The sequence below is a fragment of the Podarcis filfolensis genome, assembly GCF_964270895.1.
Source record: "Podarcis filfolensis genome assembly, chromosome: 2".
Taxonomy (NCBI): domain Eukaryota; kingdom Metazoa; phylum Chordata; class Lepidosauria; order Squamata; family Lacertidae; genus Podarcis; species Podarcis filfolensis.
Genome location: NC_139605.1, coordinates 493552 through 519017, shown reverse-complemented (window position 1 = coordinate 519017; position 25466 = coordinate 493552). Strand labels below are relative to the sequence as shown.

Below are 25466 nucleotides of genomic sequence, written 5' to 3'. Positions count from 1 at the left end.
TGCCAAAAACTGGGGAAAATGAAATTATTCCGACAAAAAAAGCTTTCTTTGGAGGAGGGTCCCTGGCACTCAGGGAGAGACCGTAAATTTTATAACTACTCCGGGTCAACGCTATCTTTCCCCTTAATTCCTCATGAAGTTTCCTAATACCAGTTATACCATATGCCTTATACCATTTTCTAAAATTCTCTGATTATCCCTGCTGTGTTTTATTTAATGGAAATTGAGACTGGTTTCCTAGGTGAAGCTTTTTCCACATTCTAAACAGTCCCCTGTAGGAAATATTTCATGGAAAATTAGATTCAGCACCTGAATGAAGCTCTTTCCACATTCCAAGCACTGATCTGGTTTCTGACCTGCATGAAGCTTTTCCCAAACACTCCCCTGGATGAAGTATCTCATGGGAATTGTGGGTGGAGCTGCGAAGGAAGCTTTCCTCACATTTCAAGCACTAATTTCTTCCCCCCGTTAGTTCTTTCATGTGAAGTGAGGCTCTCCTTCTGAATGAAGAGCTTTCCTTGATGGGAAGTGGACTGGGAGCTCCGACTAAAGTTCTCTCCACACTCTTAATATTTATATGGTTTATCCAATTTTGTGGATTTTTCTTGTTGTCTCCTTCCTTCCTTTCCAATTCACCACCTACAATCTACTGTTATATGGCAGTATTATTATCATTAATAATAATAATAATAATACTAGCCTGAAATGACTGAACAATGCAAATGACTGCTTGTGAAAGAGGAAGAAGGGAAGGGAGTTACTGCCTTTTTTGGCTGATATTATCTAACTTATTTATGGGAACCGGACATTCAAAAAGCCTGGCTCTTTCCAGGGATGGATGTAATTTGGCTCAGTCATGGAATCCGCTCCATCTCCAAGCTCAGTCATTTCTTTGCTCAACCAGAAACAGAGAGATGCAGAAAGGGAAACAGAAAATTAGACAGGATGTACCTCCATGTCCTTAATATCTCTGAAGCCTACATTGAAGAAGGCCTGGGCAGCTCAGAGCAGCCTCCTCATGGTTTGAAAAGGCAGGACTGGTGGAAGAATATTCCCAGACAGAACAGGAGATACATCTCCTATGGATAGTTTTCCCTTGCAGGAGAGTTGTGGGTGAGTTAACATCTCAGATGCTGTAGGTGGCGCTACTGGGCTCCCTCAAAATAGAGGAGGTTTGTGGATCATAAAATCACAGAACAGGAGGTTGAAGGTGCCATTCAGAACATGCAGTTGGGCAAATCTCCAGGAGCAGATGGTCTAACCTCCAAATATTATAGATCATTGAAAGACTGGTTAATCCAGCCACTAAAGGAGGTTTGTAATGAAATTTTAGAGGGGAAAAAGGCACCAGAGTCGTGGAAGGAAGCTTATATTACACTCATACCGAAAACTGAGTCTGAAAAGACGCAACTTAAGAACTACCGCCCCATATCCCTGCTTAATGTGGATTACAAAATATTTGCTGACATTTTGGCTAATAGATTAAAAAAAGTATTAGTGCAAGAGATTCATAAGGACCAAGCTGGCTTTCTCCCAGGCAGACATCTGTCTGACAATACGAGGAATATAATTAACATTTTGGAGAAGTTGCAAGTGAACATTAATACCAAAGCAGTTTTAATTTTTATAGATGCGGAGAAAGCCTTTGATAATATTTCTTGGAGTTTTATGAAGAAAAATCTTCAGGGGATGGGGGTTGGTCAAGGGTTCGAAAATGGTATAAGTGCAATTTATTCAGAACAAAAGGCTAAGCTAATAGTCAATAATGTGATGACAGAGGAATTCAAGATAGAGAAAGGGACACGACAAGGTTGCCCAATTTCCCCATTGCTTTTTATTTCGGTCCTGTAGGTTTTATTAAATATGATTAGAAGGGACCGTCTGATTAAAGGTATTCAGGTCGGAGCCAAACAATACAAATTGAAAGCTTTTGCAGATGACCTAGTTTTAACGTTACAGGAGCCAGAATCTAGTACGAAAAGAGTATTAGAACTGATTCAAGAATTTGGTCATGTGGCAGGATTTAAGCTGAACAAGTCAAAAACTAAAGTTCTTGAGAAAAATTTAACACTGATTGAGAAAGAGAGGTTTCAGAAGGAGACAGGTTTAACATTAGTTAAGAAAGTAAAATACCTGGGGGTTAATATGACTGCTAAGAACTTAAACTTATTTAAAGATAACTATGAGAAATGCTGGACAGAAGTGAAAAAAGACCTAGAAATATGGTCAAATTTGAAGCTTTCCTTGTTGGGCCAAATTGCAGCTATAAAGATGAATGTATTGCCAAAAATGTTATTTTTGTTTCAATCATTGCAAATTTTGGACAAGATGGACTGTTTCAAGAAGTGGCAGAGAGATATTTCTAGATTTGTCTGGCAGGGCAAGAAGCCCAGAATAAAATTTAAAATATTAACTGACGCAAAGGAAAGAGGCGGATTTGCCCTGCCAGACCTTAAACTTTACTATGAATCAGCAGCATTCTGCTGGTTGAAAGATTGGCTGCTTCTTGAGAACACAGACATTTTGGACTTAGAAGGTTTTAATAATGTTTTTGGGTGGCATGCATATTTGTGGTACGGCAAGGTTAAAGCACATAAAGCATTTAAAAACCATATTGTCAGAAAAGCATTGTTTAATGTTTGGATAAGATACAAAGACTTACTGGAAAATAAAACCCCAAGGTGGTTGTCACCAATGGAAGCAAAGGCTCAGAAAAAGCTCAATATGGAGGCCAAATGGCCGAAATATTGGGAAATATTGGAACAAGAAGGAGAGAAATTGAAATTGCAGAGTTTTGAGAAATTAAAAGACAAAGTGCGAGACTGGCTTCATTACTGTCAAATAAGAGAGGCCTATAATTTGGACAAAAAAATTGGCTTCCAGGTGGAAAAATCAAAATTGGAAACTGAACTGTTAGATCCCAAAACTAAGACACTTTCAAGAATGTATAACTTGCTGTTAAAATGGAATACGCAGGATGAAACGGTTAAATCTGCAATGATTAAATGGGCACAAGATATTGGTTATAACATTATGTTTGCTGACTGGGAACAGTTGTGGACCACCGGTATGAAATTTACGGCATGTAATGCCTTAAGAGAGAATATTATGAAAATGATATATAGGTGGTACATGACACAAGTCAAGCTTGCAAAAATCTATCATTTGCCCGATAATAAATGTTGGAAATGTAAAGAAAATGAAGGTACATTCTTTCACCTTTGGTGGACATGCCCAAAGATTAAGGCTTTCTGGGAGGTGATATATAATGAAATGAAAAAGGTATTTAAATATACCTTCCTGAAGAAACCAGAGGCCTTTCTCCTGGGCATAGTCGGCCAATTGGTACCAAAGAAGGATAGAACTTTCTTTATGTATGCAACAACAGCAGCAAGAATACTTAGTGCAAAGTATTGGAAGACACATGATTTACCCACCCTGGAAGAGTGGCAGATGAAGGTGGTGGACTATATGGAATTGGCGGAAATGACTGGCAGAATCCGAGACTTGGGAGAAGAGTTGGTGGAGGAAGACTGGAAGAAATTTATCTTCAGAAATATTGTAAAATTAATGAATGTTAAAATGATGTTTGGATTGGAAATAAGTGGCATTAGCAACAAAAGTTAATAAGAATATGCAAAAATGAATTGATAAATGGATGTAAATATAGAGTTATAATATGTTAAGATATAGAGTTAAGACAAATGAAAGAGAGTAAGGATTTGCTGATTTGATTATTTAAATGAGAATACAAAATGGGGAGGTGTGAGGGAGTCAAGGAAACAAGTTAAATGAGTTTAAAGTTACAAAAACTTTGCTTTTAATTCTTTTTGTATCTATTTGTTTTTTGAATTCTGTATTTTTATTTTTTCTTTCTTTTATGTATCTTTTTGTATCCTTTTTTATTATACGACTTTTTGTTTTATTTTTGAAAACTTATGTTTTTGTAAAACTTCAATAAATATCTTATAAAAAAAACCAAAATAGAGGAGGTTTTCTCCTTCAGAGATCTGTATGGAATTTCAAAACTGATTTCATGATCCAAAAGGGAGTCTTACCTGAGAGGCCACGATCCCACGATTCTGATCCTTGACTTCCTTCTGCAGAGCTCTCTGGTCAGGATCCAGCAAAGCCCAGTCCTCCTCTGTGAAAGGAACAGCTACGCCTTCAAAGCACACTGGACCCTAAGAGAAAAAGGGAGCACAAAGATGATATTTTTCTACACATTGCTCTGTTCTTTTCTGTAACAATTTTGTTGTGTATTTAAATGATGGGTACAGTGGTACCTCGGGTTACAGATGCTTCAGGTTACAGACTCCGCTAACCCAGACATAGTACCTCGGGTTAAGAACTTTGCTTCAGGATTAGAACAGAAATTGCATGGTGGTGGTAGCGGAGGCCCCATTTTCTAAAGTGGTATCTCAGGTTAAGAACAGCTTCAGGTTAAAAATGGACCTCCAGAATAAATTAAGTTCTTAAGCCGAGGTACCACTGTATTAATCTTTGTGTAAATGGGGGAATTCCACAAAATAATATTTTCTTATCTATATGGTACTCATCTTCAGGTAAATCTTTGCAAGCATTCCCATTTTCCAGATGGAAGGACCTCCTCTCCCTTCATCTGGTGGGGTGGACCCTCCCCCTGCCCTCAAGCCAACTTCAAGGGGCACCAGGAGGGGGAGGGGAGGGGAAGCCCCATTGTGCATTGTGAGGGGAGAGAATGGTTGGTTGGTTGGCATCCATCTGTCTTAGGAGACCATGGAAGAGTGTGTCTTTGGGAGTGAGATCCAGTTGTTGGAAGGTAACAGCGCCAGCTGTGGGTGCGGAGAGCGACAGGGGAGAGACATGTGTTGTTGCATCTGGGACACAGGAAGTGGTGCTGCAGATGCAGACGGGCTTTTCTTCTCCCTGTGCTCCCCCCACGTGGGAATGTTCCTGTCTGGCTGCAGCCTCTGTTCACAAATGTGACTTTTCCCTCCCTCTGAAGGGGGTTTATTTTCTTGACCCAAAGCCCCCTCCCCCCAAAATGAAGGCAGCATCTGGATCCCAAGGAAGAACAGAGATGCATATTTCCTGCGATCTCCCCCCCTCCCTGGCTTGGCAGAGAGGACGAGGGAGGACCCTCTGCTCCCCGACTTGGGGGTCTCCTCCCACCAGGCATGATCTGAGCAGGGACCCCTATGCCCCCTCCCTGCCCCCTGGGACCCCCTTCTCCCCACTGCACCCTCAGGGGAAGAGAGAGGAGACTCACCCGAGTCCAGGAGGGGCTTTTGCAAAGGAGAGCGAAGAAAGCAGCCTCCTCTCTCCCTGCAGGAACGGATGGGGGAGGGAGGGGCTCCTGCTCTGGAGGACCTTGCCCCCTCCCCTTCACTTCCTGTCCTCTCTAGGAATCCAGCTCCGCTCCTTTTAACCCTTGGCAAGCCGAGTCCTCCCCTCCCTCTCCCTGCCTTCAGTTTTCCTGCTTCTGCGTCTGCGCTCTAGGGGCTGCCCCCTTCCCTCCCTCTGCCCCAAGGACCCCCCTTCCAACCAGACTAACTGCAAGGGAGACGGGGGGGGGGGTCCATGGGGGGTTACCTTGGCTCTCCCCCTCCCCCAGCATCGAGGCTCCTGGATCCCGAGGAAAGGCTGGGAGGGAGAAGAGGCGAAGGCTGCCTAGTGGCGGGAGGTGCCTTGGGCTCAGAAATGGCTCCCTCAAGACACCCCCCCAAGGAACACCCTCCAGCTCGGGGGGGGGAGGGGGGCTTCCCAGCCAGGAGACCCCTCCCCTCCCGAAAATACGGGTTTTTCTGCTTCTGCAGCCGCTTCTCATCCCAGGAAGACAGACGGAGGAGGAAGAGTCCCAGGCGAGGAAGGAAACGCACACGCGACGGGGGGGGGGGGCAGGAGGGGGGCGCATGAAAAAGAAAGGGGAAGCATCTTTAGATGCGGCCACGATAGCCAACTATCGCCCAGTCTCAAATCTTCCATTCTTGGGCAAGGTGATTGAGCGAGTGGTTGCCGAACAACTCCAGGCACGCCTGGAGGAAGCGGACCATTTGGATCCCTTCCAGTCGGGATTCAGGCCTCACCATGGGACTGAAACTGCCTTGGTCGCACTGGTTGATGATCTCCGGCGGGCTAGGGACAAAGGTGAGAGCTGTTTCCTAGTTCTGCTGGATCTCTCAGCGGCGTTTGATACCATCGACCATAACATCCTTCTGGACTGTCTTTGGGAGCTGGGGGCACTGTCATACAGTGGTTCCGCTCCTTCCTCCTGGGCCGTGTTCAGAAAGTGGTGGTGGGGGATGAGTGTTCAGACCCCTGGGCTCTCACTTGTGGGGTGCCTCAGGGTTCTGTCCTCTCCCCCAGGCTTTTCAACATTTACATGCAGCCGCTGGGAGAGATCATCAGGAGGTTTGGGCTGGGTGTTCATCAGTATGCGGATGATACCCAGCTCTACCTCTTTTTTAAATCAGAACCAGTGAGGGCGGTGAAGGTCCTGCGTGAGTGCCTGGAGGCGGTTGGAGGATGGATGGCGGCTAACAGATGGAGGTTGAATCCTGACAAGACAGAAGTATTGTTTTGGGGGGACAGGAGGCGGGCAGGTGTGGAGGATTTCCTGGTCCTGAATGGGGTAACTGTGCCCCTGAAGGACCAGGTGCGCAGCCTGGGAGTCATTTTGGACTCACAGCTGTCCATGGAGGCACAGGTCAATTCTGTGTCCAGGGCAGCTGTTTACCAGCTCCATCTGGTACGTAGGCTGAGACCCTATCTGCCTACGGACTGTCTCGCCAGAGTGGTTCATGCTCTGGTTATCTCCCGCTTGGACTACTGCAATGCACTCTACATGGGGCTACCTTTGAAGGCGACTCGGAAACTACAACTAATCCAGAATGCGGCAGCTAGACTGGTGACTGGGGGCGGTCGCCGAGACCATATAACACCGGTCTTGAAAGACCTACATTGGCTCCCAGTACGTTTCCGAGCACAATTCAAAGTGTTGGTGCTGACCTTTAAAGCCCTAAACGGCCTCGGTCCAGTATACCTGAAGGAGCGTCTCCACCCCCATTATTCTGCCCGGACGCTGAGGTCCAGCGCCGAGGGCCTTCTGGCGGTTCCCTCATTGCGAGAAGCAAAGCTACAGGGAACCAGGCAGAGGGCCTTCTCGGTAGTGGCGCCCGCCCTGTGGAACGCCCTTCCAGCAGATGTCAAAGCGATAAACAACTACCTGACATTCAGAAGACATCTTAAGGCAGCCCTGTTCAGGGAAGTTTTTAACGTGTGACATTTTACTGTATTTTTGCTTTCTATGGAAGCTGCCCAGAGTGGCTGGGGAGGCCCAGCCAGATGGGCGGGGTATAAATAATAAATTATTATTATTATTATAAGACCAGGATGGTGGAGAGAGGGTACCAGACTCCAGTTCAGAGCAAGAGGGACCCCTGCCATCCTTTCCCCGTGTTTCCTGCCAGAAAACCAGTTTCTCCTGGGCTCCCAGAACCACATGGAGGCAGGAGACCCCATTTCCCACCCCAGAGCAGGGCTGGACCAATCAGAAGCCTCTGCATTGGACAGCTGGCCAATCCCCTTTCAGATTCCCCTGGGCCTCCTCCTCTCCTTCGCCCGGTTTCCTGAGGGAGTTTTCCCTCTGAGTTTCCCTCATGGCTGCTCCCCCTCCCAGCTTCTCCTTCATTTCTTTTCCTCTTTCCCCCCATTGTTTGGGGGCAGCTGGATTCCCACCCCCCATGGCCAGGCAGGCCCAGGAGGAGCCCATGGAAGCGGCAGGGCCAAGAGAAGGGGTTTCCCGCCCTTTTCCAAAATAGGAGGGAACGCCATTTTGTTTCTTCCCGGAGGCCCCAGCCGCTCCCAGAGACGCCATGGCTCCCTTGTGGGCCTCGGGGGTCCCACGCTCTCGGGGTCTCTCCTCCCGGATGAAGGAGGGCGGCACCTTTGGTCCTCAGCCGCCTTCCTGCCATGATGGCTTGGCCTCCGCAGGGCAGCCTCTCTCCTCGCCATGTTGCCCCACGGAGGAGGCCTCCCCATTGGGAGACGCCAGGCAAGCTGACTTGGGAGATCCGCCGTTTCTGCGAAGGGGGCCAGGAGGGAAAGGTCCTCTCTGTCTCAGAGGCCCAAGAAGGAGAAGAATAACAGTAGTAGTAATAGTAGTAGTAGTAGTAATAAGAAGGGCTTTATCCCCTGAAAGGTGGAGGGTTCCCTCAGGGGAGTTTGACCCCCGGAGCAGCATCCTTGGTCACCCCAAGAGTCAGCGCAAGCAGAAGGGCTCCACCTGCAGGCCATGGGGAAAGGGGGGGCTCTTCCCCAGACAAGACTGGAGACTCCCCTTCTGGCCCCAGGAGCCCTTTCTGGATGGCCCTCACTTGCCCCACAAATGGGCCAAGACATCTGTTCCTCCCCCTCAGGCAGCAGTTGAACAGGAGAGGTCGCTCCCACTGCTGATCCCTGCGGGTCTCTGGAGGCAGTGGGGGGACTCTAGGGAACTGGCTGAACTGGGGTCCTCCCAGTCCAGCCCAGACAAGAAAGAGAGGGAGCTGTTCTCTGCTGAGGGTCTCCTGCCTTTCTTTCAAGGCTTCCTGGGGGCTGCCATGGCCAGAGGAGGAGAGAGGCCCCCCACCCTGAATCCCCTGCAGGGCCCTGGGGGCAGGCAGATCTCTTGCTCTTGCCATGGCAAAACGTGTCTCAGTTTCCTTCCCCAAGGCCTTGGAGGAACCTTGGGGTGCGGAAGGAGGGACCCCAAATGGAGCTCAGACTCCTGGCAAGTGGGGAAAGGAACATGAAATGGCGCTTTCCAGATGAGTCTCAATACAATACGATAATCTTTATTGTCATTGTCCCATACAGAACGAAATTGAAAAAATGTACACCAGACATTCAAAAACCAACAAGTCTGCTATCCCAACCTGGTTAGCCCCCTAAAAACTCTGATACCCCATAATTAAATACAATATACTCCCAAAGAGTACCTTACACTGCATTTAAAACCAAAATCGCATTTGTATAGAAACTGTTTTTCAGGCGGCTAGTCCTAGTCTTTATAACCCTGTACCTTCTTCCAGAAGGCAGAAGCTGAAAGAGATCATTTCCGGGGTGCGCACTATCCTGCAGCTTTCTTATGTAGCACCAACTGCAAATGCCTGCAGGGCCATGAGTAGTATGCATGAAAACATCAATGCTAAATTGAGCAGATACCCGGAGGCAGTGCGGATTATTCTGGGGGACTTCACTCACACAGATGTGAGGGCAGCACTCCCAAAATCCCATCAGCCCACTGAGTGTGGATTAAGGGGAGAAAGTACTCTTGACAAGGTGTATACGAACATTGGACGGGCATATGAGGCGCACCTCGGTGGTTCAGATAATGTGTCCCTGCTTCTGACACCAGTGTACACACCCCTCGGGAAACAAGGCCAGCTACAAACACGGATGGTTACGGTGTGGCCTGAGGGAGCCTCTCAGCAGTTGCAGGACTGTTTCCAGGAGACCGATTGGAATATGTTCGACCATCAAGATCTAGAAACTTCTACATCAACGGTCTTAGATTCGGCACAGGAAATTCACCAGGGAAAGGTATGTTAAGTTGTATAAGCCCTGGATGACGGGAGAGGTTAGGAGATTCTTGAAGGCCAGAAACTCTGCTTTTAGAACTGGGGACCGGGTACCGTATGGTATAGAAAGAGCGAACTTGAAGTGGGGTATCAGGAAAGCAAAAGTGAAGTACAGAGGAAAAATTGAGGACCATCTGAGAAATCATGATACTAGATAAATGTGGCAGGGAGTTCAACATCTGACTGGTTATAAATCAAGAAATACATCAGTGGTAGAGAGTACTGCTTCCTTGGTGGGAGAGTTGAAGACCTTCTTTGCCCAATTTAAGGTGACACCAACAGTGGCTCCAACAGGGATGGCAGAGCTATTGGCCTCACTACCTGCAGGATATGCTGTCGGGGTGGAAGAAGGAGGTGAATATGAAAGGAGGTAAACACGAGGAAGGCTATGGGCCTGGATGGGGTGGCTGGCAGGGTGCTAAGAGATTGTTTGGACCAACAGGAATCTTTATGAAGATTTTTAACCAGTCTCTGGCCCAAGCAGCCATTCCACCCTGTCTGAAATCCGCTCCCATCATTCTGGGCACCACAGTTCAAGAAGGACACTGACAAACTGGAATGTGTCCAGAGGGCGGCAACCAAAATGGTCAAAGGCCTGGAAACGATGCCTTATGAGGAACGGCTAAGGGAGCTGGGCATGTTTAGCCTGGAGAAGAGGAGGTTAAGGGGTGATATGATAGCCATGTTCAAATATATAAAAGGATGTCATATAGAGGAGGGAGAAAGGTTGTTTTCTGCTGCTCCAGAGAAGCGGACACGGAGCAATGGATCCAAACTACAAGAAATAAGATTCCACCTAAACATTAGGAAGAAGTAAGAGCAGTGGAATTTGCTGCCAAGGAGTGTGGTGGAGTCTCCTTTTTTGGAGGTCTTTAAACAGAGGCTTGACAACCATATGTCAGGAGTGCTCTGATGGTGTTTCTTGCTTGGCAGGGGGTTGGACTCGATGACCCTTGTGGTCTCTTCCGACTCTCTGATTCTCTACCCCTGCCAAAAAACCCAAAGATAGTCTGAATGATTTTTGCCCTGTGGCATTGACACCCATTATAATGAAATGTTTTGAAAAAGGCAAAGAGATCCACGGAAGATGCTGTGGCAATGGCTTTACATGCTGTCCTGACTCATTTGGAGAAGAAAGGGAACTATGCGAGATTGTTATTTGTAGACTTTAGTTCTGCATTTAATACTATTCTTCCGCATAGATTGGTGCCCAAACTATTAGACCTGGGACTTCCACCATGTTTGTGCAGGTGGATATTAAATTTTCTATCAAACCGTTCCCAACGGGTCAGGATGGATTCCCACGTCTCTGCGGATCTCATGAACTCCGGAAACGGTGAACAACACAAGCTATGATCTCGTTTGAGGAAAGGGAATTAAGATGCCTGCTTCCCCATCCCCAGTGGATTAAAATGGCCAAAGATTAGGAAAAGAAGAAAGAAGAGGAAGCAGGATTGGATGAACATTCAAAGAGACCATAATTTTGGATTGTGACTTGGCTGAGATTTGTTGGAACAGTTTTTAAAAGGCTTTATAGAAACTGGACCTAGAAGCTGGAGAAATACTAATTTGGATTATTAGACGATCATTATAAGAGTCATATTGCACTGTCTGAGTGGTTAAGATTTGAAAGCTGGGCTAGGGAGGGAGATGAAGGGAATGTGTCATCTTGGTGAAGAGGAGAAGAAGAAGAAGAGGAGGAGTTTGGATTTGATTTCCCATTTATCACTACCCGAAGGAGTCTCAAAGCGGCCAACATTCTCCTTTCCCTTCCTCCCCCACAACAAACACTCTGTGAGGTGAGTGGGGCTGAGAGACTTCAGAGAAGTGTGACTGGCCCAAGGTCACCCAGCAGCTGCATGTGGAGGAGCGGAGACACGAACCCGGTTCCCCAGATTACGAATCTGCCGCTCTTAACCACTACACCACTGTATGCTAAATACAGCTGGGTTTATTCTGGAGTGCAAATTATGAATAATTGTTGCTACAGATGATTTTCAGACAGAGATGGGAGTTTTCTTTTCGGTGCCTGCTCTGTGGAACACCCTCCCAGCAGATGTCAAAGGAAAAAACAACCACCAGACTTTAAGAAGACATCTGAAGGCAGCCCTGTTTAGGGAAGCTTTTAATATTTGATGCATTACTGTATTTTAATATTTTGTTGGAAGCTGCCGAGTGACTGGGGAAACCCAGCCAGATGGGAAGGGTATCATCTATTTTTTTTGTGTGTTTTTTATATTTTTAATATTTTATATTAAGATTCCTTTATTTTGAATTTAGGAGGACACTCATAGGAAGAGGAGAGTTGGAGGTGCGAGGGACCTGCAAGGAGCGCAGGGAAGGAAGGATCTCTCAGGGTGGGATACGGGGAGAAGAGGGGGTCACGCAGGGGAGAAGTGGGGGAGCCTGCCTTTCTATGGGTTGACAAATGATATGATATATATGATACAAATGGCATAAACAGTATTTTTAGTTTATATCCCCCCTTTCTCTTTTCTATACAATTGTATTTTGTAAGGATTGTTTAATATTTTTTGTTTTATTTCTCTTTTTTGGTTTCCCCTCTGTATGAATTCTTTGATGGCAAGTGAGATGGGAGCTATGAGTGAAGCTCTTTCCACCTTCCATGCACTGATAGGGTTTCTCCCCTGTATGAGTTCTTTGATGCAAAGTGAGCTTTGTCCCCTCCCGGAAGTTCTTCCCGCATTCGAAGCACTGATAGGGTTTTTCTCCTGTATGAATTCTTTGATGGGAAGTGAGACTATCCTTCCGACTGAAGCTCTTTCCACATTCCAAACACTGATAGGGTTTCTCCCCTGTATGAATTCTTTGATGTGAAGTGAGATTGGTGCTTTGATTAAAGCTCTTTCCACATACCAAGCACTGATAGGGTTTCTCCCCGGTATGAATTCTTTGATGGGAAGTGAGGCTGGCCCCCTCCCTGAAGCTCTTCCCGCATTCAAAGCATTGATAGGGTTTCTCCCCTGTATGAATTCTGCGATGGGAAGTGAGAGAGCTGCTTTGATTAAAGCTCTTTCCACATTCCAAGCACTGATAGGGTTTTTCTCCTGTATGAATTCTGCGATGGGAAGTGAGACTGGAGCTATCAGTGAAGCTCTTTCCACATTGCAAGCACTGATAGGGTTTCTCCCCTGTATGAGTTCTTTGATGCGAAGTGAGATTCACCTTCTGACTGAAGCTCTTTCCACATTCCAAGCAGTGATACGGTTTCTGCCCTCTATGAATTCTTTGATGCAAAGTGAGCTTGGCCCCCTCCCTGAAGCTCTTCCCACATTCGAAGCACTGATAGGGTTTTTCTCCTGTATGAATTCTGCTATGGGAAGTGAGACTGGAGCTATCAGTGAAGCTCTTTCCACATTGCAAGCACTGATAGGGTTTCTCCCCTGTATGAGTTCTTTGATGGGAAGTGAGACTATCCTTCCGATTGAAGCTCTTTCCACATTCCAAGCAGTGATACGGTTTCTGCCCTCTATGAATTCTTTGATGCAAAGTGAGGCTGCCCCCCTCCCTGAAGCTATTCCCGCATTCGAAGCACTGATAGGGTTTCTCCCCTGTATGAATTCTGCGATGGGAAGTGAGATGGTGCCTGAGACTGAAGCTCTTTCCGCATTCCAGACAATGATAGGGTTTGTCCCCGGTATGAATTCTTTGATGGGAAGTGAGATGTGCGCTTTGATTAAAGCTCTTCCCACATTCCAAGCACTGATAGGGTTTCTCCCCTGTATGAATTCTGCGATGGGAAGTGAGATTGTGCCTGAGACTGAAGCTCTTTCCGCATTCCAAGCACTGATAGGGTTTTTCTCCTGTATGCGTTCTTTGATGGGAAGTGAGATGGTGCCTGAGACTGAAGCTCTTCCCACATTCCAAGCACTGATAGGGTTTCTCCCCGGTATGAATTCTTTGATGGGAAGTGAAATGTGTGCTTTGATTAAAGCTCTTTCCACATTCTCTGCACTGATACAATTTCTCCCTGCTCTGTCCTCTTTTGTGTGCAGTGAGACTATCCCTCTGAATGAAGCTCTTTCTTTGATGGGAGGTGTCCTGGGAGCTCTGACGGATGTTCTCTCCACACACTGAATGTTTATATGACTTCTCCGCTATGTGGATTCTGTTGTGCTCCCCCTTGTTCTTCCCTTCCAGTTCATCTCCATCTGCAACGAAGAGAGAAGCGAATTAGAGCCTCAGGAAGAAATGGAGCTCCAGATCATTGAACCAAGTTAATGAATGCTTGTGATAGAGGAAGAACTAAAAATAGTTAGATGTGGGGCTTCTCTCTAGTTTTCACTGCCTTTTTTGGCCGGTATTTACTGACATATTGCTTGGCTTTTATCTGGAATGGATTTTGTTCTTGCTCAATCCTGGAATCCACTCCGTCTCCAAGGTCAGTCATCTCTTTGGTCAATCAAATGCAAACAGAAGCAAAAACAACACGCCTGACTGAATTTACATCAACTTCCCTAAAAACTCTGAAGCCGGCATTTAAGAAGGCCTGGGTGGTTCAGAGAAGCCTGGTCACTGTTTTAAAAGGCATGGCTAGACGCAGAACATTCACAGAGGAAACAGTTGATATCCCTCCATTCTGGGTTCACCGTCTGGATGTTAGAATCCCAGACGCTGTTGGTCTCCAGCCAAAGAGTTGAAGTTCATCACATACAGGTATGTATGGAACGTCCACGTCTCGTCTGTGAAACAAACAGCAACACCTTCACCTGAACACTCCCCATCAGTTGTTGCCTCAATCTGGTCGGTCTAAATTTAAATTTATATGTAAATCACTTTCTTCACTTTGAACTGCCCTCCCATGTCCATGAGGAGACCAACTCTGTATTTTTTCATTAGCAACAGAAGAGGAAACGTGACTATAACTCAGTTCAAACCAATTCATGAACCCAGAACTCATACACCGACCACTAATGATGAACCATATCTTACTAGATATTCCTGCAAATTTATTCTGCTATTTTTGATATGCAAATGGCATGCAAAGACTTAGTCTTCATATTTGTATCATTTATTAGTCCTATGATCCTTGTTTTTAAAAGCAAATAAGAAGTTATTCCAAAAAGGAAAAGACAACACACAGAGGCCCCATCTGCATTCAAACTGCAAAGCAGGATCAGTGAGTTTTCTGACATTGGCAGGGCATTCAGATCACAGAACTGGTTTTAGACATTTAGAGCTGCCAATTCATCACGTCGGGCGGGGAGCTGTGATCTATTCCTGGCTCAAATTGCCTGCAGATGACAAAGGCGCAGGCAGGCAGGCAGGTGGGGGAGCCCAAAAAGGTGCTCTCCTTCTCCATCTCCATCCGCCTGCCTCCCCACCCCACCCCAATTCCTCTCTGGCTCCATCCATCCAGGTCCCCATCTCCCCTCCCATGGGACTCACCAGATCTCTCAGAGGTCCTTGGGAGGGAACGCTCAGAGGTTGAGAGGAGGGACGCAGGAGACAACCTGACCAGGTCATCCGTCCATCTTCCCCCTTCCATTCTCACTAGGTTTGCAGAATCCATCCCTTTTATCTTTCCTGAGGAGACAAGGAGCCAGAACGAGCTGGAGGGTCCTGGGAGAGAGGAAGAAGGAAAGGCAGCCTCAGAGGCCCTGCAGGGATTCTCCTGCCCCTGGAGAAGCACAAATGGGGCGGCCCCTTCCCAACAGAAGCCGCATTTCTATACCTCTCCAGTGGTTCAAAAAAATCAGGTAGGCTACTTGCATGGCAATTAAAGAAAAAATAAGAAGAGAGAGTAATAGAGAAATGAAAAATAATTGAAGATCCTAAAGAAATATGCAAAGAAAAATTACCGTATTTTTCGCTCGATAACACGCACCTGACCATAACACGCACATCGTTTTTAGAGGAGGAAAACAAGGGAAAAAACATTCTGAATGAAACAGTGGATGTATCATTTTTGTGCTTCATGCTGTGGCCACAGACATGTGATCTGATGGTGAATTTGGGGTGACCCAATGCAAAAATCCTGAGAATCCCTGTGGATCCATGCTTTGTAACCACGTTTTTGCACCATTGCAGCCCCAGGCAACAGTGGGTGTGTGATTTGGGGGGGGCAGGCTGTAGCCATGGACATGCTATGTGCTCTGATGGTGAATTTGGGGTGACCCAATGCAAAGATCCTGAGGATCCATGTTTTGTAACCACGTTTTTGCACCATTGCAGCCCCAGGCAACAGTGCGTGTGTGATTTTTGGGGGGCGGGCTGTAGGCATGGACATGCTATGTGATCTGATGGTGAATTTGGGGTGACCCAATGCAAAGATCCTGAGGATCCATGTGGATCCATGCTTTTTAACCACATTTTAAGTGGGGAAGGAAGGAAAAATACAGAATGGACAAGGAGCACGAGAGGGGTGTGCAGAGAAGCAGCTGGCTAAGAATGCAGGAGAGGGGTATAACGGGAGGGAGGAAAGGAAGGCAAAAGTTTTCCCTCACCTACCCACCCAAGCCAGCCAGCTCTCTCTCTCTCTCTCTCTCTCTCTCCCTCCCTCCTGCATGTTTTCAGCAGCACCGGAGCACAGAGACGACACTCTGCTTGCCTGGAGGGGAGGGGCTTTCCCTGCTCTTTGTTCCGTTTGAGCAAACACAGCAAGGAAACAGAGGAGGGTGGGCAGTAAGACCCTGAGGCAGAATGCAGGAAAGCAGCCACTTCCTCTTTTCAGGTTTCCCTTCTCCGAGACGCGCGATTTGATTTTTGCCTGATTTTTTTTGCCATTTGGCTCCAGGGACCACACATTCGCTCAATAACACGCACAGACATTTCCCCTTCCTTTTTAGGAGAAAAAATCTGCGTGTTATAGAGGGAAAAATACGGTAAATTACTATAAGAAGTTTTACCGTGCAGAAGAAGACCAAGAGGAGGAAATGGAAAGACACATAGCACAAAATAGACTCCCGCCAATAGCAGATTGGAAAATAGAACAACTAAATGTACCAACAGCGATGATGGAGGTGCAGCAATCAATCTCAAAAGCAAAGATAGGAAGTCCCCAGGTACGGATGGATTATCGGCGGCATTTTATAAGAAGTTAGAAGATATATTATCAGAACCAATGAAACAGTACTAAACGGAATTTTAAAAGAAGGAAGAATACCAAAATCATGGGAAGAAGCATTTATCACACTGATACCCAAACAAGGAGCAGATCCAACACTAATCAAAAATTATAGACCTAAATCATTGTTCAATAACGATTATAAAATATTTGCTAACATCCTAGCCAACAGATTAAAAAAAAGTATTGAATGAAATAATACAAAGAGATCAGGCTGGCTTCTTACCAGGCAGATACATGAACAATAAAATGAGAAACATAATTGATATTTTAGAATATTTAGAAGCAAGAGCAGATAAAAAAGCCATTTTGATGCTGATAGACACGGAAAAGGTTTTTGACAACATCTCTTGGAGCTCCATGAAAAAAACTACAGAAAAAACAGGACTTGGAGAAAATATTCTTAGGGGTGTTGAGGCAAAATATTGAAATCAGAGAGCCAAATTGATACTAAATAGTGAAATAAGAGAAGTAAAATAAGTAAGGGGATCAGACAAGGCTGCCCCCTTTCGCCTCTACTTTTTATTACGGTACTAGAATTCTTAGCAATGACAACAAGAAGTGACCAAGGCATAAAAGGTCTAACAATGGGGAAGAAACAAAAAAATTTTTTTCCTGCCAGTAGCACCTTAAAGACCAACTAAGTTAGTTCTTGGTATGAGCTTTCGTGTGCATGCACACGAAGAAGTATCTGAAGAAGTGTGCATGCACACGAAAGCTCATACCAAGAACTAACTTAGTTGGTCTTTAAGGTGCTACTGGCAGGAAAAAAATTTTTTTGTTTTGACTATGGCAGACCAACAGGGCTACCTATCTGTAAATGGGGAAGAAGTCGCACAAGATGAAGGCCTTTGCAGACAATTTAATTCTAACTACTGAAAATCTGGAGGAAAGCATACCAGAAATAATAGGGAAAATCCTTGAATTTGGAAATGGCAGGATTTAAATTAAATAAAAATAAGACTAGTATGCTAGCAAAAAATATGTCAACACAGGAAAAAGAAGGACTAAAGAAAATATCAGGATTGGAAACAGTAAATAAAACTAAGTATTTGGGAATCTGGCTGACAAATGAAAACACCAATCTATTTAAAGACAATTATATTAAAACATGGAAAGAAATCAATTTTGAATCATATAATAAGAAAACTGATATATAGAGTATAGGAAAAACATAAAGTGGTCTTGGAACCTAAAACCCCCTGGTGGATTTCACCTCAGGAAGCAATAACTGGGGGAAAGAAAAGTATGGAATTGAACTGGGCCACTTTCACTGCCTTGTTGTGACGAAGGGGCTTGAATAACTCAGAGAAGCTATGAGCTAAGCTGTGCAGGGCCACCCAAGACGGACAGGATATAGTGGAGAGTTTTGACCAAACGTGATCCACCTGGAGCAGGAACCGGCAAGCCACTCCAGTATCCCTGCCAAGAAAACTCCATGGACAAAGGCAACAGGCATATAAAAGTTATGACGCTGGAAGACGAGCCCCTCAGGTCAGAAGGCGTCCAACCTGCTACTGAGGAAGAGCGGAGGACAAGGACAAATAGATTCAGAGCTGATGAAGCGGCTGGGCCAAAGCCGAAAGGACGCTCAGTTGCGGATATGCCTGGAAGCGAAAGGAAAGTCCAATGCTGTAAAGAAAAATATTGCATAGGAACCTGGAATGTAAAAAACATGAACCTTGGTAAGTTGGATGTGGTCAAAAATGAAATGGCAAGAATAAATATTGACATCCTGGGCATCAGTGAACTAAAATGGACGGGAATGGGCGAATTCAGTTCGGATGACCATCACATCTACTACTGTGGGCAAGAATCCCGTAAAAGAAATGGAGTGGCCCTCATAGTCAACAAAAGAGTGGCGAGAGCTGTGCTGGATGCAACCTCAAAAATGATAGAATGATCTCGATACGAATCCAAGGCAGACCTTTTAACATCACAGTAATCCAAGTTTATGCAACAACCACTGGTGCTGAAGAAACTGAAATTGAGCAATTCTATGAAGACTTACCCCTTCTTGGATCACTGCCTTGCTGTGGCGAAGGGGCTTGAATAACTCAGAGAAGCTATGAACTATGCCGAGCAGGGCACCCAAGATGAACAGGTCATAGTGGAGAGTTTTCACCAAATGTGATCCACCTGGAGGAGGAACCGGCAAGCCACTCCAGTATCCCTGCCAAGAAAACTCCATGGACAAAGACAAGAGGCATATAAAAGTTATGATGCTGGAAGATGAGCCACTCAGGTTGGAAGGCGTCCAACATGCTACTGGGGAAGAGCGGAGGACAAGGACAAGTAGATTCAGAGCTGATGAAGCAGCTGGGCCAAAGCCGAAAGGACGCTCAGTTGCGGATATGCCTGGAAGCGAAAGGAAAGTCCAATGCTGTAAAGAAAAATATTGCATAGGAACCTGGAATGTAAGAACATGAACCTTGGTAAGTTGGATGTGGTCAAAAATGAGATGGCAAGAATAAATATTGACATCCTGGGCATCAGTGAACTAAAATGGACGGGAATGGGCGAATTCAGTTCAGATGACCATCACATCTACTACTGTGGGCAAGAATCCCGTCAAAGAAATGGAGTGGCCCTCATAGTCAACAAAAGAGTGGCGAAAGCTGTACTGGGATGCAATCTCAAAAATGATGGAATGATCTCGATACGAATCCAAGGCAGACCTTTTAACATCACAATAATCCAAGTTTATGCACCAACCACTGGTGCCGAAGAAACTGAAATTGACCAATTCTATGAAGACTTACAACACCTTATAAAAGTGACACCAAAGAAGGATGTTCTTCTCATTATAACGAAGCAGGGCAAAGGCTAATAGAGTTCTGCCAAGAGAACAAGCTGGTCATCACAAACACTCTTTTCCAACAACACAAGAGACAACTCTACACATGGACATCACCAGATGGGCAACATCGAAATCAGATCAATTATATTCTCTGCAGCCAAAGATGGAGAAGCTCTATACAGTCAGCAAAAACAAGACCTGGAGCTGACTGTGGCTCAGATCATCAGCTTCTTATAGCAAAATTCAAGCTTAAACTGAAGAAAGTAGGAAAAACCACTGGGCCGGCAAGATACAATCTAAGTCAAATCCCTTATGAATACACAGTGGAAGTGAGGAACAGGATTAAGGATTTAGATTTGGTGGACAGAGTGCCTGAAGAACTATGGATGGAGGCTCGTAACATTATACAGGAGGCAGCAACGGAAACCATCCCAATGAAAAGGAAATGCAAGAAAGCAAAGTGGCTGTCCAACGAAGCCTTACAAATAGCGGGGGAGAGAAGGCAAGCAAAATGCGAGGGAGATAGTGAAAGATACAGGAAATTGAATGCAGATTTCCAAAGAATTTGGAGTTCTTGTTGGAAATACACTAAAAAGGATATACCAAGAGCTCAGGCCACAAGTTTAAATATAAGGAATAATTCCTACTCGAGAGTTGAAAAGAAAAACGTGTATATTCTGCTAAGAATAACAATTTGAAGCTGATAGTAAATTTAAACACAACGTGTAGGTACGATAGTTTTAAGTAAATTTAAACACAACGTGTAAGTACGATAGTTTTAAGGTAAAACGTTTAAGTACAGGAATAATGTAGTTTCCAATATGCAGTGATATAGTATAGAGGTACATAAAATACCAGTACACAACAATTATTTTGTACAAGTCTCAATGGCAGTCAAAAGGAGTCCATATTATATAGAATCAGAATAAGGAATAAGGAATCAAATAGGGCCGAAAAGGAGTATCCGGGGTGTGAATCAGATGTACGACTCAGTAGTGGTGACCAGGACAGGGCCCTGTTTCGGAGTAAACGCCTTCTTCAGCTGGTAATATCAAATAATATGTCAAAATAAATCAGGTTCACCAATACCATAGAGCATAAATATAATAAAGTATATAAATTCTAAAGTGTATTAACACATATCATGATATTTGGTTCCATACCTCGGTTTTTTGAGGACTATAAATCTGTTGGAAGTCTGTATCATTTAATTCTTTTATGTTTCTTTTTCGACATGCGTCTAGAGATAAGGATTTACAAGAGTTATTATTTCCAGTCAAATTGTTTGTGAGAAACGGACATCAAAAGAGTGTTTTCTCACCTTAGATAATGGAATGCTCCCAAGTTTTCTTGCGTTTTTCTGAGCGTTTTCCATTAGGGGGTGAGATAATTGTCTTATATGTGTGTCTGTGGAGGAGGAGGATGATAGACTCTCCCTTCTTAAAGGTGTAAACAGAGAAGGGATTTAAAGTCCAAGGTCATCTATAGTGGTTTTTAAAGGAAAGAATTGTAGTCTTGATGTTCATTCAAGCCCTTAGGGAACATTGTTTCAAACAAATGAATATATCGTGCTTCCTGTTGTAACAATAGTCTATCAATATTTCTCCTGGTATATAAATCTACTTTAGGTTTCCAGATAATGAAGAAAACAAAATCATCCTCCGTATGTTTTTGCTGTATATAATGTTCCACCACTGGGGCTTCTAGCACTCTGTTACGGTTACAATTACAAACAGAATTTAGGAATTATTCGGACAATATAAAAATTGAGAAACTGAGGAAGTTTGAACGCGATCGTAGGGACTACGAATCAGATCACGTTTTTCCATGGATGCAGAAATCCATGAACACTAGTACTCAATCACTTCAGAAGTGTGCATGCACACGAAAGCTCATACCAAGAACTAACTTAGTTGGTCTTTAAGGTGCTACTGGAAGGAAAAAAATTTTTTTGTTTTGACTATGGCAGACCAACACGGCTACCTATCTGTAACATCTCCTATTGAGTTTTCCATTCCAGGAGAGTTGTGGGTGTGTTAACATCTCAGATGCTGCAGGTGGCGCTATTGGGCTCCCTCAAAATAGAGGAGGTTTGTCCTACAGAGATCTGTATGGAATTTCAAAACTGATCCCATGATCCAGCAGGGAGCCTTACCTGAGAGGCCATGATCCCGGGGTTCTCCTCCTTGACTTCCTTCTGCAGAGCTCTCTGCTCAGGATCCAGCAAAGCCCAGTCCTCCTCTGTGAAAGGAACAGCTACGTCTTCAAAGCATACTGGACCCTAAGAGAAAAAGGGAGCACAAAGATGATCTTCTAAACATTGCTCTGTTCTTTTCTGAAACCATTTTGTTGTGTATTTAAATGATGGGTATTAATCTCTGTGTAGGTGGGGGATTCACAGAATAGTAATTTTATTATCTATATGGCACTCATTTTCAAGTAATTCTTTGCAAGCATTCCCATTTTCCAGATGGAAGGACCTCCTCTCCCTTCATCTGGTGGGGTGGACCCTCCCCCTGCCCTCAAGCCAACTTCAAGGGGCACCAGGAGGGGGAGGGGAGGGAATGTTGGTTGGCTGGCATCCATCTGTCTTAGGAGACCATGGAAGAGTGTGTCTTTGGGAGTGAGATCCAGTTGTTGGAAGGTAACAGCGCCAGCCGTGGGTGTGGAGAGCGACAGGGGAGAGACATGTGTTGTTGCATCTGGGACACAGGAAGTGGTCCAGTTGTGCTACTGCAGATGCAGACGGGCTTTTCTTCTCCCTGTGCTCCCCCCATGTGGGAATGTTCCTGTCTGGCTGCAGCCTCTGTTCACAAATGTGAATTTTCCCTCCCTCTGAAGGGGGTTTCTTTGCCTGCCCAGTTTTCCTTGTCCCAAAGCCCCCTCCCCAAAAAGGAAGGCAGCATCTGGATCCCAAGGAAGAACAGAGCTGCATATTTCCTGCGAACTGGCCCCCTCCCTGGCTTGGCAGAGAGGACGAGGGAGGACCCTCTGCTCCCCGACTTGGGGGTCTCCTCCCACCAGGCATGATCTGAGCAGGGACCCCTATGCCCCCTCCCTGCCCCCCTGGGACCCCCTTCTCCCCATTGCACCCTCAGGGGAAGAGAGAGGAGACTCGCCCGAGTCCAGGAGGGGCTTTTGCAAAGGAGAGCGAAGAAAGCAGGAAGGGAGGGAGGGAGGGGGAGGGAGGACCTTCAGCCCCTCCTCTTCCCGTCCTCTCTAGGAATCCCGCTCTGCTCCTCTTAACCCTTGCCAAGCCCAGCCCTCCCTCTCCCCTCGGAGACGGGGCTTCCCCAGGAGTCTCCTGCAAGGGAAAGAGGAATCCCAGGTCCAAGTCCGGCGCCCGCAGCTCCAGAGTCTTCCCTCCAGCTCCCCATCTTCCCTGGGGCAGCCCGGAATTGGGGAGGCCAAGCTGGGGTCCGGAGACGCCTCCTTCCCTTGGACTTGGAGGCTGGCAGGCCCAGCTTGGCTTCTTCCGGGCTCTGGAGTCAGACTTGGGGGGCCCTTTCCCCCCTCTCAGTCCGCCCCCCACACCCAGGGGGTCCCCTCCGCCCTCCTTCTTGGGGGTCTCCCTCCGCTCCCCCCTCTCAGTCCGCCCCCCACCCCCAGGGGGTCCCCTCAGCCCTCCTTCTTGGGGTCTCCCTCCGCTCCCCCCCTCAGTCCGCCCCCACACAGGGGTCCCCTCAGCCCTCCTTCTTGGGGGTCTCCCTCTGCTCCCCCTCTCAGTCCGCCCCCCACACCCAGGGGGTCCCCTCAGCCCTCCTTCTTGGGGGTCTCCCTCCGCTCCCCCCCTCAGACACCCAGGAGGTCCCCTCAGCCCTCCTTCTTGGGGGTCTCCCTCTGCTCCCCCTCTCAGTCCGCCCCCCACACCCAGGGGGTCCCCTCAGCCCTCCTTCTTGGGGGTCTCCCTCCGCCCCCCCTCTCAGTCCGCCCCCCACACCCAGGGGGTCCCCTCAGCCCTCCTTCTTGGGGGTCTCCCTCCGCTCCCCCCTCTCAGTCCGCCCCCACACCCAGGGGGTCCCCTCAGCCCTCCTTCTTGGGGGTCTCCCTCCGCCCCCCCTCTCAGTCCGCCCCCCACACCCAGGGGGTCCCCTCAGCCCTCCTTCTTGGGGTCTCCCTCCGCTCCCTCTCCCTCAGACACCCGGGGGGTCCCCTCAGCCCTCCTTCTTGGGGGTCTCCCTCCGCTCCCCCCTCTCAGTCCGCCCCCCACACCCAGGGGGTCCCCTCACCCCTCCTTCTTGGGGGTCTCCCTTCCCTCCCCCCAGCTTCTCCCCTTGAACTCCCGCCTGACTCCTCTTCCTCTCCTCCCCACCTTCCCCTCCAACTCCCCCCTCAGACCATCCCTCAGAAAAACCGCCTTGCATTTTCCCGCCAAAAGGGCTGGCTCCGCCCCCCGCTGGCTTGGCAGCCAATCAGAGTGAGACTCCAGGAAATTTCTGAGGGAGTTAATCCGCTGACTGGCCTGGCTCTGCTGTCCATCACAGGCCCAAACAAGGGGGGCATCCGGCAGCTGCCATATATCTATAGATCACCTACCTATCAATTATCCATCTATCTGTTTTAAATTGTTAGGGTTTGAAATTCTTTAGCATAACTGTGCCGGGTGCCAGAGCCCCGCGAGGCCTAATGAATAGTAGTAATAAATGGAAAAGTCTGGGAAGGGGCAAGAGCCCCTCTCTGCCCCCCTCAAGGCTCCTCTCAGGTTCATCAAGGGTCAAAGGCCTCCTCCATTTTTGGAGGGCCAGGAAGTGAGTGGCCCCTGCAGCTTCGCCTGCTGGAAAGGGGGCGACATGCAAGAGGCCAGCCTGGCAGGGTTGTTGTGGAAGGAGGAGCTCCTGGGAGGAAAGGAGGTGCGAGGGAAGTGCCATTCTGTCAGTAAAGTGCCTCCGTCTCTCACTCCTCCTCCAAACCAGAACCAGGGGTGTGTATATATATCTAGGTAGGTAGGTAGGTAGGTGATAGATAGGTATGTATGTGTGTATAACAGACAGGCACAAAATTGCCCTAATCCAAGATGGCCCTTCCTCCCGCTCCAAACATAGAAGGACCGGTTGCCCTGACCCAGCATGGCCTCTGCTCTTTCTGGCCTCCGTGGCAGCCTCAACTCTGGGACGGCCCTCCTCGCGCGGTGAATGGAAGGGCGAAGTCAACTTACACTTGGAGGCTGTCAGGGCCAGGAAGTGCCTCTGTCTCTCACTCCTCCAAACGAGAACCAGGGGTGTGTATATATATCTGGGTATGTTGGTAGGTAGGTAGATGATAGATATGTATGTGTATATAACAGAATTTTACTAGTTACAGATAGGTAGCCGTGTTGGTCTGCCATAGTCAAAACAAAAAAAAATTTTTTCCTTCCAGTAGAATTTTACTAGTGAGCCAAAAAGGATTTTATGTGTTCCATGTCCTCTGTTAGTAGTAGTACAAGGCACCCAATGACTGATAATCCCTCCTCATTTGTCCGAAAAGGTTGGGAGGAGTCTTTTATCCTTGCTTTAGCATTTCCTGAGGGTAGTTCTGAAATTTGCTTTCACATTAGTTTGTCTACTTGTTTAGCCTGAATAGGGGAGAGACATGTGTTGTTGCATCTGGGACACAGGAAGTGGTCCGGCTTTGCAGATGCAGATGCAGACGGGCTTTTCTTCTCCCTGTCCCCCCCCCCCATGTGGGAATGTTCTCGTCTGTCTACATCCTCTGTTCACAAAGGTGACTTTTCCCTCCCTCTGAAGGGGGTTTATTTCCTTGACCCAAAGCCCCCTCCCCCAAAAGGAAGGCAGCATCTGGATCCCAAGGAAGAACAGCTGCAGTCCTCCTGTGGCCTTATGAGGCTTTGCCCTCGGGTGGGAAAAATATTGCGCCCGGGAAAGGGAAAATGGGAGTCAACAGACACTCAAGGAATAGTTTCGGAAAAAAAGCTTTATTTCTACCATCCATGAACTGGTAGAAGGAGCAAGTGTGATAACTCACAAACAAGCACGAG

General features: G+C 46.8%; 4 protein-coding genes across 7 annotated transcripts in view; 1 reads left to right on the top strand and 3 right to left on the bottom strand.

Moving 5' to 3' along the window:
• LOC310757072 (uncharacterized protein) overlaps positions 1 to 25466 on the bottom strand; it is a 238572-nt gene that overhangs the window by 2447 nt on the left and 210659 nt on the right. The gene's annotated exons all lie outside the window — the stretch shown is intronic.
• LOC310757028 (uncharacterized protein) overlaps positions 1 to 25466 on the top strand; it is a 163842-nt gene that overhangs the window by 32935 nt on the left and 105441 nt on the right. The gene's annotated exons all lie outside the window — the stretch shown is intronic.
• The window catches only part of LOC310756442 (uncharacterized protein), a 142109-nt gene that overhangs the window by 82725 nt on the left and 33918 nt on the right, over positions 1 to 25466 (bottom strand). The window lies entirely within an intron of this gene.
• LOC310756197 (uncharacterized protein) lies at positions 238 to 22666 on the bottom strand (the record flags this gene model as incomplete). Its single annotated transcript, XM_083599897.1, has 6 exons — positions 22582 to 22666; positions 21645 to 21770; positions 15012 to 15185; positions 12480 to 13774; positions 4059 to 4184; positions 238 to 384 (listed from the first exon to the last, which is right to left on the bottom strand). Exons 3-6 carry the CDS (start codon positions 15133 to 15135, stop codon positions 238 to 240), a joined length of 1692 nt encoding a protein of 563 aa, XP_083456023.1. The 5' UTR covers positions 15136 to 15185; positions 21645 to 21770; positions 22582 to 22666.